At 41.7% G+C, this 12,616-nt stretch overlaps 1 protein-coding gene across 6 annotated transcripts in view; it reads left to right on the top strand.

Annotated features, from left to right (window-relative positions):
- Window positions 1-12,616, top strand: part of KALRN (kalirin RhoGEF kinase) — a 759,663-nt gene that overhangs the window by 532,768 nt on the left and 214,279 nt on the right. For all 6 annotated transcript variants that reach the window (XM_059727473.1, XM_059727469.1, XM_059727471.1 and 3 more), the window contains exons 21-27: window positions 948-1,070; window positions 2,748-2,930; window positions 4,130-4,248; window positions 5,731-5,797; window positions 7,102-7,211; window positions 9,663-9,732; window positions 11,467-11,556. In XM_059727473.1, coding sequence (XP_059583456.1) covers window positions 948-1,070; window positions 2,748-2,930; window positions 4,130-4,248; window positions 5,731-5,797; window positions 7,102-7,211; window positions 9,663-9,732; window positions 11,467-11,556 — 762 coding nt within the window. The remainder of the gene's footprint in view (window positions 1-947; window positions 1,071-2,747; window positions 2,931-4,129; window positions 4,249-5,730; window positions 5,798-7,101; window positions 7,212-9,662; window positions 9,733-11,466; window positions 11,557-12,616) is intronic.

Genomic DNA, 12,616 nt, shown 5'->3' with positions numbered 1-12,616 from the left:
CTACACAGGGGCACTGGAGAGGCACTTCAGGTTTGCCCTTCCAGGGGCAGGGCGCTATAGACAGGGAGAGAGTGGAAAAGAGGGAGATGGGACAGGCTGCAACTGTGGGGGTTAGAACCTGAGCCCCGAGAAAGCAAAAGGAAGGAGCCAAGAAGCTGAATCAGAGCAAATGAGCCCAGACGAGAGGCGTATAGCTAGAATAACCTGCAGGCTGAGACCAAGAGGGCTGAAGTCTGTACAGGGAAGTGCAGGACAATTGAGTGACACCTGCAAGGCATGGGTGTGACTATAGGGGAGGACAGCGGCCTTGATTAGAGATACCAGAGTCACAAGCTGTAGCTACCAAGTTTGAATCATGCACACCGGGCATGAATAATTCCAACTAGGGCACAAGCTGCCTGCAGAAAACGGGAAAGGTCGTGCTAGCAAACAGAGGGCACAGAGGTCAGAGATGTCGTGAGTCCACTAGGCACCAAGCAGATCACTCCAGGACTCGGGGGCAGCCTCCCAATCAGCATAAAATGAACATCAAGGTGTAGCAGATAACATAAAGAGGAGAGTTATACTGAGACTTGGAGTAGGGGCAGGACTAGGGTGCCCACAGAGGGCATCTCAGCAGCCTGGAGGGCCTGTCCTATCATACCCCCACCCCTGCAAGGGTTTTTCAGGGTAGGGAGCTCCCGGGCTGTGTTGAACCACAGGATCTTTTCCTCTGTAGTAATCTTACCGCACTTTCCCCACCTCACACATCCCCACTGAACTGGGCCATCTGCTTTAGCTGATTACTTTTCTTCTTGCACCCTCAAAATATGCTTTCATACGCAGCATGCAGGGGGGTCCTGTTGGAACTGACCTACTTTGTTTGGAAGGGTTTTCATAAAAGGATTAGATTTTGAAATACAAGTGTATTTATTTATTTCCCTTTGGTTGTTTTTTGACATGTGCAGGCCTTAGACTGGATCCAAGAAACAGGCGAGTATTACCTCTCCACCCACAACTCCACAGGGGACTCAGCAGAAGAAACTCAGGAACTCCTAAAAGAATATGGGGAATTCAGAGTACCCGCCAAGGTAAACAGTGACAGCATCTAATGATGGGGTCTGTTTTATTGAGCCGGCGTTTCTGGTTCCTTTTAAGCCTTCCCCTTTTCAGGGCTCAGAACTGTGCAATAGATATATTCCTTTGATTTGAGGATCTGCTGTTGACAGAATCTGCTTTTGACAGGAGGGAATTTTCTTTTGAGCACTGTGACATGCCACTTTTTTTAACCAGACATGAGCACAAAAAGGGGATCTTTATCTTGTCCGTCTATTTTGTTTGCCAGAGGTTGTTGCTCTGATTTAAAGGAGGACAAATAATTTGTATCAGGAATAATTTGCAGGAAGCTCACCCCAACTCAATCCCCAAACAATTGTGTAAAAGAAAATAATGTTGGATAACAAATGAAGTACGAACACTGGATCATCTCTGAGGTCATCTTGGACTCCATAGCTGTTCCTTCTATGATAACAATTACAGTTTGTTTCTTTGATTCCAATCACACTGACCCGGGTGACCATCCTGCTTGGTAGGAGTGGTCCGTTAATCCCACTGAAGTACTTCTGATGAATGAATTTGTAAATGCCGGGGTGAGCACCGTTGAACACAGGATTCTGTTAGCACGAATCTATTCATTTCTGTGGGGCAGAAATCTAGAACTCTTGCTTCCAAAATGAGACCTTATATTAGACCAACTGAGCAACTGCAAAAAAACCAAAATCTTTTTCTGCTGTGGGGTTATCTTGTATTCAGGGCCATCTTATAGTCAGGTAAATATGATAGTTGTTTTTATAAGCAATGTCCATCAGAGACAGGCCTGGACTCAAGCCCTGGATCTAGATATCTCCGACTTCTGGCAAGAGTTTCTGAGTTAGATTCTAGATTTAAATCACGCTCTAAATTTAATGACTGGTCCCCATGTATATAATGGATTGAATCAAAGCCCCAACAATCAAATATTCCAGGAAAACAGATACTGCTGACCAAGCCAGGATAAATGAGTAGAATCAAACTCTGGGAGGTTTGAAATCTAGCTGTGAATGTGACAGTTCAGTTCCCTTGCACTTTTAAATGGTATTATTAGAACTAGATCATTGATTTGCATCTCCAGGGCTGGGATGAAAGCCTTTGGCTGGCAGCTCTGCAAAGGACTAGAAATTTGGATTCAGGTCCCATTTCCCTTCTAGAGCAGAACTCGGCGTTTCAAGCCAATCTCTCCTGCTGATACATCAGCGTGCCCATGACAAAATGTTCCAAACTCTTGCCTAAAAATGAATTCAGAACAAATCTGTTTACTTTGCAGTGGGTAATTTTAAATCTTATTCACTGGCTGAGATCCTACCCATGACAAATAACAGGGTTTATACTTTATAGGTTCAAAAAACCTTATCATTTAGGAGGTAGGCAGGGGGGAGGTCTATCCAACCTGTAGCATACTTTTCTTATGTGTTTATGAGCTTGCGTCTCCAGGCGATTTTCCACCCTGCAAGCTGAATTCCATTGACCGTCACTGAATGCTTGTAAAAAGGGCATTCCCTTCCTGCAGGATGGGTGGGAATTTAAAGCTTTTGGCTATACATAGGATGGAATAAAGTCTTTATTTTACTGGCATGTGTAGGATTGTAACCTGCTTTGAGCTGTTATGTGGATTCAAAGCAAAAAAATAACAACAATAAACCTGTGGTAACCAAGGACCCTGTTTTGGGCAGCAAACCAAGGAAAAAGTGAAGCTTCTCATCCAGCTGGCTGACAGTTTTGTAGAAAAAGGACATATACACGCCACTGAAATCAGGAAATGGGTCACCACGGTTGATAAACACTATCGAGACTTCTCTCTGAGGATGGGAAAATACCGCTACTCGTTGGAGAAAGCCCTTGGAATTAATACAGAGGTACTGTAAGTCAATGCTCTGTTATGATACTGTACCCAAAGCTCAAGTCCTGAGGGCTAAAGAACGATGTACAGTTAGTGCTGACAGATGTCGTTCATTTATCAGAAGAGATTAGAATTTAAGTAATCCAGAAATAGCCCCGTCTGTAGTAAAAAATATCTCGTGAGACGTCAGTGGATTAACAGGACAAAGTTTTCAAATACATGTTTGCAGGAGTTATAAAGAGATCATATGGATGCTGGGAAGGAGCTCCATCAAGTGAAGCAGTTTCATGTTAACCAGAGCATAAATCACAACTGCTGCTTCTGTCTTGAACTGAGACCAGCACTTAACTGTAAAGTCCCACAAGACGAATTGCTCTCCATCCACATCTCTGGTCTCCAAAAGCCATGATATCTGGCCAGAGAGGCATTTGCTTCTCCTGGTATTTCTTAGCCAAAACACAAGTGAAAAGGTATGTGTGTGTTGAGAGGGGAACCTTTCAAAACACTTTTGGATATTCATTCTGCATCAGGAAGCAGCAGAGAAGGATGCACAGAGATCCTCCACAGTCAGATGTTCAAGACACTTTAATGGCCCTTTGCAGGAACCTGGCTTTATGCAACACTGCTAATTACTTTCTAGAACAGAATACCAGTAGCAGGAGATGGTTGAATCTGGCAGGGTAAGGAATCTGTAACATACCTTTTACCTACACATCCTTTGGGATAGGTTCCCGCTGACTGATTTGGGACCAAATTCTGGTCCTTTAATTCAAAGGATTAAACATTTTGAAACCAACTGCTTTAATCTTGGGCCAAGACTAGGGTTCCCTTCTTCCCTCTTTACAGTCCCTCACTTGCAATGATTGGGACTAATTGTGCAGTAAGAAACTATACAGCTAAGCAGAGCAATGGTAAGAAAGGTTTAGATCTTTGTCTACCCATTTGTTCCTAGGTAGAAGTAATAGCAGAGACCTTTTTTAATTAATAGACATGCAATACTTACAAATTTCCACCAGGAGAAACGTAAATAAAGAATGCTGTTGAATTCTCTCTTTCTTACTTTAATTTTTCTAATTCTGTCTGAATTAATTGATATCTTTTTTTTTTTTGTCTTCTTTTTATTCCTTCTTATCAATTTACTCTAGTGAGTGTGCTGTCTTTTACACAGCACTGGGATTAGACTGAATTCAAAATATGGGTTGTTGCTGTTTATAGGATAACAAGGACCTGGAACTGGACATCATTCCAGCTAGTCTTTCAGACCGGGAGGTGAAGCTGCGAGATGCTAATCATGAGGTTAATGAAGAAAAAAGGAAGTCAGCCCGAAAGAAAGAGTATGTGCCAAAAACAGACACACACTGCAACGATTACATGTGGGCATGAACGGTGCTCTCAAGTCTGTGTCCATCCAGTTGTGCGGCCATTAGGATATGGGTGCATGTGTTTAGAAATTGTGGCCAAGTGTCACGTAGAGTTTTTAAAAGATTTCATTTGAATTTCTTTATACTGAATCAGTCCTGGGATAGTGAAGGAATGGGTCAGACAGCTGAATTAGACCAGAGTGCTTATAATAGCTGAGAGATCGGTTATCATCTGTCTGTATTCAGAAGGTGCACGCATGGATGAGGAAGGGTAAGAAAACTTAAAAATAATATGAATATGTGCAGTTATACAGTGATTCCAATGTAATCCTTTATATTCAGGTGGGAAGAAAACTTGATCCTACAGAGGTAAAGAGTTTGACCATTGGTTTTAAGAGGCCAATATTTCACGCTTCGTTTAAGTTCAAGTTTAGATAGGCGTAAAACCATGAGAACTAAGAGGTTTTACAAGTTGGGAGACACTCTGTTATACCTAAAATATGGGAAAGCTTTAATTTGACAGTGCACATTTATTGTAACTTGTAAATGTTAATATATTGTGGGTTGAATCATTTGCACAGGGGAATACTCTTCATACCTATGAAATGGTAACTACACTGGATGGTCTTTATGAGAAACTGTTTATAAGTTAGGGGACACTGGCACGTTATGTGTGTTGGTGTTTTATTAAATGTCGGCCCAAATTTTGAAAATTTGCAGCGTTTCACCTTCTCCCTGAGACACCAAGGTGCTCTGCTTTTTTTAGAGGAACCAGGTGTTGAAAACCCTTCTTGCCTTTATCTAGAGCTTTGGTTCCTGGATACCCAGTGACTTGGCTACCTAATGGTTAAGACACCTATAGATTTGTCTATATGTCTGCACCAAAAGGGGTTTGAGCAGGGATGCTCCAAACTGGTAGCATCAGGATGGCAGCTGTTTTAGATGTGTCCCTGTGTGCCCTTGGGCTCTTGCAGAATTGTGTCTCTCATATATTGAGCAATACCTCAGTCCATCAGCAGTCACGTTGAAATCAAAGTGCTACTCAGATTTAGTACGAGTCATTCAAGGATGTCCAACATTATGGGCACTTTTGAAAATATAGGTGTTGTGGGCCAGTCTTGAAGCCTTTACCTATGGAATATGCCCATGAAATTGCTGAGAGTCACTTGGCAAAGAACAAACACATAGAAAATAAAACACCCTGGTATTAGAGAAATATATTATAGTGGGATTTTATTCAAATGTGAAGAACTGAAATACCGGTAACATTGCCCACAGACGGCTAGAAAAAGAAGTGATATTTTATTCATAGAATAGAAGGTGTAATCTGGGGTGGTTGAAAGGTTAGACTGGAAATGCCTTGATTTATGACAACAACAGAAGAAAGCTTTTCTTATTATAAAAACCACAGAGTGCATAATGTACAAACTGACTGAAATACTTTCCATCTACCAGATTCATTATGGCTGAACTGCTTCAGACAGAAAAAGCTTATGTCAGGGACTTACATGAATGCTTAGAGGTAAGTTATTTGCTCGGTAAGATTATAGTAGATTCAGTGAAGATGTGGCATCCTGTCTTATATTTGTACTGTCAAGGTTGCACTACAAAACCCTGGTATCGGGCACTGACAGATCCCTGGAAGGATGCTACGGTAGGTAGGAGTTAACCTAAACTTAGTTTTTCTTCCTCCCTTCTTGTTTCTCTACAGGAAGATAAGGAGGCAGAGCTAGAGGAACCAGGCCAATCAGATTCCTCTGGTGGGAGTTGGGGAAGCCATAGAATAGGCTATTTTTTCACTGGGGAAAAAAAATAAAAAAGCAAATACTTCTATAAAACGATCTTTGTATAAATGTCCACAAGGTCTTATGAAATCTTCTCTGTTTAAAAAAAGCTTCCTTCATCCTTTCCAAGAGCAGAAACAATTCCATGTAAATTAGGTGGCCACTTCCATAATTGTCACTAAATAACTTCTACACGTTGCCTTATGGCGATGTAGCGACATGCTACATCGCCATACGGTGTGCTATGGTGAAGTAGCGATCACGTGCATCTACACATGATCACCAGCTACGTCGCCATAGCAGTACGCTCCCCAGGCAGAGTGTGCTGCAACAACGATGTAGCGGCGAAATTTCACCGTGCATGGCATAGTAACTGCCCGTACTGTGCCATGCTTTACTACTTCCAAAAGGAAGTACTCCAGCACAGTGATATGTAGCCGCATCCTGTGAATGCTAAATACATCATTAATTACTTGGTAACGTTAACTAGAAAAGAATGAATGAGTTAATCCATATGCTAAAATTTGTTTGTTTAAACCTATCTTTGAATCATTTGTATCCTGGATTCTGATAAAAAATTAGAATCTGTTCCTGGATAATTTGCAAGCAGAAGAAAGGCTGGATTGCTCCTGTCGATTTGTTGCTGTAACTAGTATGTCTAGCTTTTCAAGGTTTTATCTGAGTCTGTCTTTGATACTGAGGATATTAAACCTCAAGGAGAGAAGAGAGATGCTAGCTTTCAAGGCCCTGTACCTAGAAAAGGGATTGGATGCATGTGTGGAGAAAGCCATTGCTACTGAAGCTTCATGCTCGTCTTGCCTTTCAATTATTTCTGCCTGTAGTATTGCGTGGGCTTCATTAGGGAGCTCTCGGTGAGACGGGAAGATCTGGTTCTGTTGGCACGGTTTTGTTCCCCTTCCCGACATCTTCTGAGTGTCAGCCCCTTGAAGTCCTCAAGAGATTTGTCATGGGGTGTTTCCAAGCTATTGACTTTCAGTTTGTTGGTTTCTGCTTCTTCATGATGTAATTTGTTGCCTTCTAGACCTACCTTTGGGAGATGACCAGTGGAGTAGAGGAGATACCCCCTGGGATACTTAATAAAGAACATATAATCTTTGGCAACATTCAGGAGATCTATGACTTTCATAACAAGTAAGTCTTCCTAACATTTTCACGAATATTTCCTGGTTTAAAAAAAAAAAAATTACTGTATTCTGGGGGCATCTTTAATTAGAGTGGATCTTGGGAGCTGCTCTACTTGAAGCGCCCGCAGTGTCTCATACGTTCAATGGCCTGTGCTTCAAAATCGTGGTGGGGGCACTTTAAAGTTCATCCAACAAGCTTTAGTTAAAGCGCACTACCGCCATTTTGAAGCACAGGAACACTGAATACCCATGATGCCAAGGCTGCTGGAGCGTGCTAATTAGCACACTCCAGCAGGCTGGATTAATTACATTTATTCCAACACGTGTTGAGTAGCATGCATCGGAGCAAGTGTCAGGCATGTGTATGGGTGCACTGGATGTCTGTACAGGGTCTGCTAAGAACAGGTACGTAAGTATTTACAGAAGTGCACGATATAGACTTAGGGCATATTGACCACTTCCTTTTTTGCTTCTTTTTTCTAATTACATCTTTATTTGAACTTTGCCTATACCTGATTAAAAACCTAAAGCTGGACTAATAATAAAAAAACATGATCGTGTTGCTTTGAAGTGCAGTAAGCTCTTTTCATTCAAGTTTCTCAGAGCAGTGTAGAAACATTAATGAACTGAGCTTGACATATCTGTTATATCCATATCCATTTAGCCATTTGGGAAAGCTTGACACAAAATGATTAAATAAAATTCCCCCCATTTTATAGATTGCCTTCTCATCAACTGTATATTGCAATACCTATATAGAAAATAATAGGCTTCACCCTGTTTAAGCACCGTTAGACCAGAGTTTTGATTCCATCCTAGCCGTACAAAATGGATGTAAATCAAGAGAACATCTCTGACTGGAGAAAAACCAATAAAAATTAAGGTAATCTCAGGAAGCAAAATAATCATGATTATCATTTGATTGAGAATAATTTATTATATAATGCCAATGTACTCTTAGGCCACCTGTAACGTAGTGAAAGGCTTCTGCATTTGATTTGAATTTATATCGGTTGAGCAAGACTTCTTATACATCCAGTAGTTTCGTAGTTAAAGTAGGTTTGCAGGGGCCTTTCCTGTGCCACTGAAGTCACTGGGAGGTTTGCTGTTGATGTCAATGGATCCATTCCTGATGGATTCAAAGAATTCATCCCAACATAGTAGATAGGAAAGAGAAGATTTAAGTTGTAAATTCATTTGTAGATTCAGTCAGTCTTTTGAGTTGAGATTAAGTCAGTAAAGTGAACCATATAAATAAGTGTTGCTTTTAAACCTAGCAATGCCTGGAAGTTTGGAAGTCTGCAGACTTCATGGCCAGACTGCCTGCCCAGCTCAGGCCCCGGCCCCAGGCCCTTTTACCGAAATGGGCAGCTCACTGCCTAGGCAGCAGTGTTTGCTTGCTGCCTTCGCTCTTGCAGCCAGCCCCTGCTCCTCTGCCTGGGCTGTTTTTCAAAGTAACAGGAGGCTTCTAGTTCCCTATTACACTCCTCCACCATCAAATTTTGGGACCTGTGGGGAGCCCCGCGGACTGGATGACTCGGCTCCATAGGCCAGATGCAGCCTGCAGCCTGAACTTTGGGCAGCACTGCTCTAAATTTACTTAGGCACTGTAGTATGGTGGACATAGCTTATGGCAAGATGCTCTGAATTTCTGCACGTGTATGCTTGCTCTCTACATCCTTGCTCGAACACAGAGTAGAGCTTTGAATGGCATAATTTCTCTGCTTCCGTTTTTCCCCTTTGTAAAATGGGGATAATACTTCCCACCCCCCCAACACATGAGGTTGTTATGGAAATTTAGTTAATTCTTGCACAACATTTTGGGGCTTCACAAGCACTGTTCTTGTGCTAAGCCATCAAAAAGAGAAGGCTGAGAGGGGACATGGTAGCAGCTGACTGCTACATCAGGGGAGTACATTCAGGGCTCGGTGAGCAAGTGTTCACCAGGGCAACCTTGGGGAAACCCAGGAGTAATGGCTACAGATTCCTGGAAGACTGTTTCTGGCCCAAAATTAGGAAAAATGTCTTCACATTTAGTGTCCAGACTGTGGAATAAGCTCCCTCCAGAGATGTTGCAATCGCCTACCCTGGAAATCTTCAAGAGGAGACTAGACAGGCACCTTGCTGGGGTCACTTGACCCCAGCTGTCTTCCCTGCCTGGTGCAGGGGGCTGGACCCGATGATCTTGCGAGGTCCCTTCCAGCCCCTAACAATCTCTGAATCTTCTTGCCTCTTGCTGAGCCACACAGCAGGCATTTCCGAAGGAGCTGTTGGACTCAAATAGCAATGCATCCCTTACAGTAACACACATTTTCAATTCCAAGACATGAGGCATGTTTAATTAGCTTTATAATTAAGATGCTGTTAACAGTAATCTTTGCCTGGGTCACTCCACTTGCCAGAGGTGTTCAGCCATGCAGAGTTACTAACTAGAGCTGTTTCTCTCTCACGTTTTCAGCATTTTCCTGAAAGAACTAGAGAAATATGAACAACTGCCTGAAGACGTGGGCCATTGCTTCGTCACCTGGGTAATGAGGCTTCCCATTTCATCATTTATTAAAATGATCTCGTCTGACCTGTACAGGAAATGAGCTTTCTGAGGGCTGACTATAGGACACATGGGGCTATAGTGTGGCCTGGACAAGTAAATGAGTAGGTGGCCCCTTACACCTCAATGCTCCCACCTCGCTCGGCCTCTGGAACGAAGGGGTAGAAATGACCTGCCCATCTCTCTCTCGTTGGCTCCACTTCAGTCACATTCGAAGAATTTAACTGGTGTGCGTTTGATGCAAGCTGTCTGAAAGGGGCTTAATTTCACTTGGTATAAACCTTTTCCTTCAACGCTACCAGTCACATTCCTAATCAGTTGAATTCTCTTTCTAATTCCACTGTCAAGTACCAGCTCTTCTAAATCTTGTACTTTGATGTGTAGGAGTGGTCTGATCTGGATGCTACATATCCAGTGTCCATGTTGTTTGCAAGGGTATGTGCATACACAAGAGATCCTGTGGTTATAATAACACTCGGCTGACTTTTGATAAATTCTGAATTTTGAAAATGAATTCCCCCCCCCCCAAATATTTGCCAAGAAGTCAGCATCTCTGACATTTTGTTAACATTTCTCTGAGATTTGACTTTTCTTAATAGTATTAGTAGAAATTTTAACTGAGGCCAGGGAACATTGCCATTTACCAAAAACCCAAATGATTTACTAATGATTTTAAGCAGGATTGTAATTGGAAAAAAAAAATCCCATGGAAAAAATTGTAAAATAAATTTTTTTTTTAAGATGAGTGATATAAACTTGAACTTATTTCTGGAAATGTTATCCATTTTTAACCATTGCCGATCATTCTTTTTCTTAGCATATATGAGAGAGAGTATGTTTATAGAAGCGGCCTAGATAAAGTGAAAAACATATGTAAGCTTTGTTCTTAGTCTTCACTGTTGTTTCAACACTTGCAAAAGTAGCCAAATTTAGCACTTGGGAGCCAAGAATAGACTTTTATGCACTTAAGCACCAGCTGAGCACCCAGATAAAGAACTGGATTGCAAGACTTAGCCTTCCACTCTCTGCAAGGCAGCCCCCCGGCTCTTCCAGTTCTGAAGCCCCATAGATGAAGTTCAGTAAGATGGAATAGCATTGCACAAATGCCTTTAATTTACCCTTTAAAAAATTAATTGGCAAACAAAATGCAAAAGACTCAGTACAACCACCATTCGATTTTGGAGCAAATGAGGGAAGGCAAACATTTGAGCACGCCTCCGAAATGTCAGCCAGCTTGAAGTCAGCGAAGCTGCAGCAGTTTGAACCAGCTGAGTATTTTCACAGTGACTTGAACTCAGGCTCTGCCTAGGTAATTTCGCTAGAAGAACGTTTAGAGGCATCCTGACTCCAGTAAAATGTTCTTCACTATTGACTCCTGGATTTTGCTTTACAATTCTGAATTTGTGGATGTTCACTGTGAAACTTTAATGCATCTCATAGAAATGAATTTACAACTAGTTTAAGTGTTGGCCTCCCACCTCATGCCACTTGTAGAGTAGTAAAAGAAAACTATCCCCTTGCAACATTTGGCGCACACAAGCTGTTTCGATAGGAGCAGTATATTGCCTTTAATTGTTCTTTATAATCTCAATTCTCTTGTTGCTGTTAGAGGGACAGGTTTATTGCTTATATTTATTCTTCTGAGCTTTAATGGGAGACTGTAGAAGCAGAGCGGTAGCTTATCTTGCTTTTCCCCTGATGTTTGTTTCCACAGGCAGATAAATTTCAGATGTATGTCACCTACTGCAAAAACAAGCCTGATTCTAGCCAGCTCATCCTGGAACATGCCGGGACTTTCTTTGATGTAAGTAGCCCTTGCATTTTCAGCATCCACACTGCTGCTTCTGGAAAAGAGAGTTTGTAAATCGTAGTCCTTTCAATTTCTTTCATTCCGTTGCTAATGTGTCCTACTGAAGGAAGGAAAACGGGTATGTGCATAGTGTTATGGTGTTCATCACGCAGGGCAAATCACTGAGTGATCGCTGGGACTAATGATCCTTATGAGAACCTTCAAACCATAGGTCCTGTGCTGTCAAACCAACAGTTAAGGTCTTTGTGGTTCTTATATCTTCTTTAATTCTGTTTCGAGCAACAAAATAGTACAGAAGAGGCTGATCTCATATTGATGCCTCCTATTGATGCTTCAAATCCAGTAACAGGGCCTGTTTTTATTGACTATTGAAGGCAATTATCCCATCCTGCAACACTGTCCTCTTCTCCTGATGCCTCTGGCATCTACTTACTGTAGCAACTCCTAAACCTAGTGATAAATGCTCGTAGGACCTAACCCCAGTGTTGCAGATGGAGGAAACTCAAAACTTCCTGAATTGTTGTACACTGTATTTAAGATGCATTGAACCTTTTGAGCCTGATCGTTCTCATATCCACATCAACACTATTTAGTCCTTTAGAAATCAAGGTGGTTTTCCTTCTTAACATTGTAAGTACTTCTCCTTTCCCAAACACTGAACACCTCCAGTTACAGATGAACTCACCCAGGACGGTTCCTACTGAGATACAGCTGATAGCATGATTATTACATGAATATGTCTATGTGTACTTGCTATAGGCCACTGATTAAATTGCTTCAGTTAAACTCAATATTTAAAGCCTTTAAGTTAACCAGAAAAAAATCAAAACATGTTCATATTTTTACTATAGTTTGTTCTGGAGCACATAATGCTCTTTGTGGACTAGACAGATCCTCTTTCTAAAACTACTTTTGCTGATTAAAGGCAGACAAGATTCTTTGGGTAGATGTGATATCTTTTATTAGACCAACTATGTAGTTGGAAAAAAGTTCTTTGCAAGGTTTTGGGCACAAATACGTGAAAGCTTGCAAAGAATTTCTTCCAGCTATTTAG

Source organism: Alligator mississippiensis, chromosome 4 (assembly GCF_030867095.1).
Source record: "Alligator mississippiensis isolate rAllMis1 chromosome 4, rAllMis1, whole genome shotgun sequence".
In the NCBI taxonomy this organism is placed as follows: domain Eukaryota; kingdom Metazoa; phylum Chordata; order Crocodylia; family Alligatoridae; genus Alligator; species Alligator mississippiensis.
The sequence above is the reverse complement of the archived record's forward strand: the minus strand, read 5'-3'. Positions and strand labels throughout refer to the sequence as shown.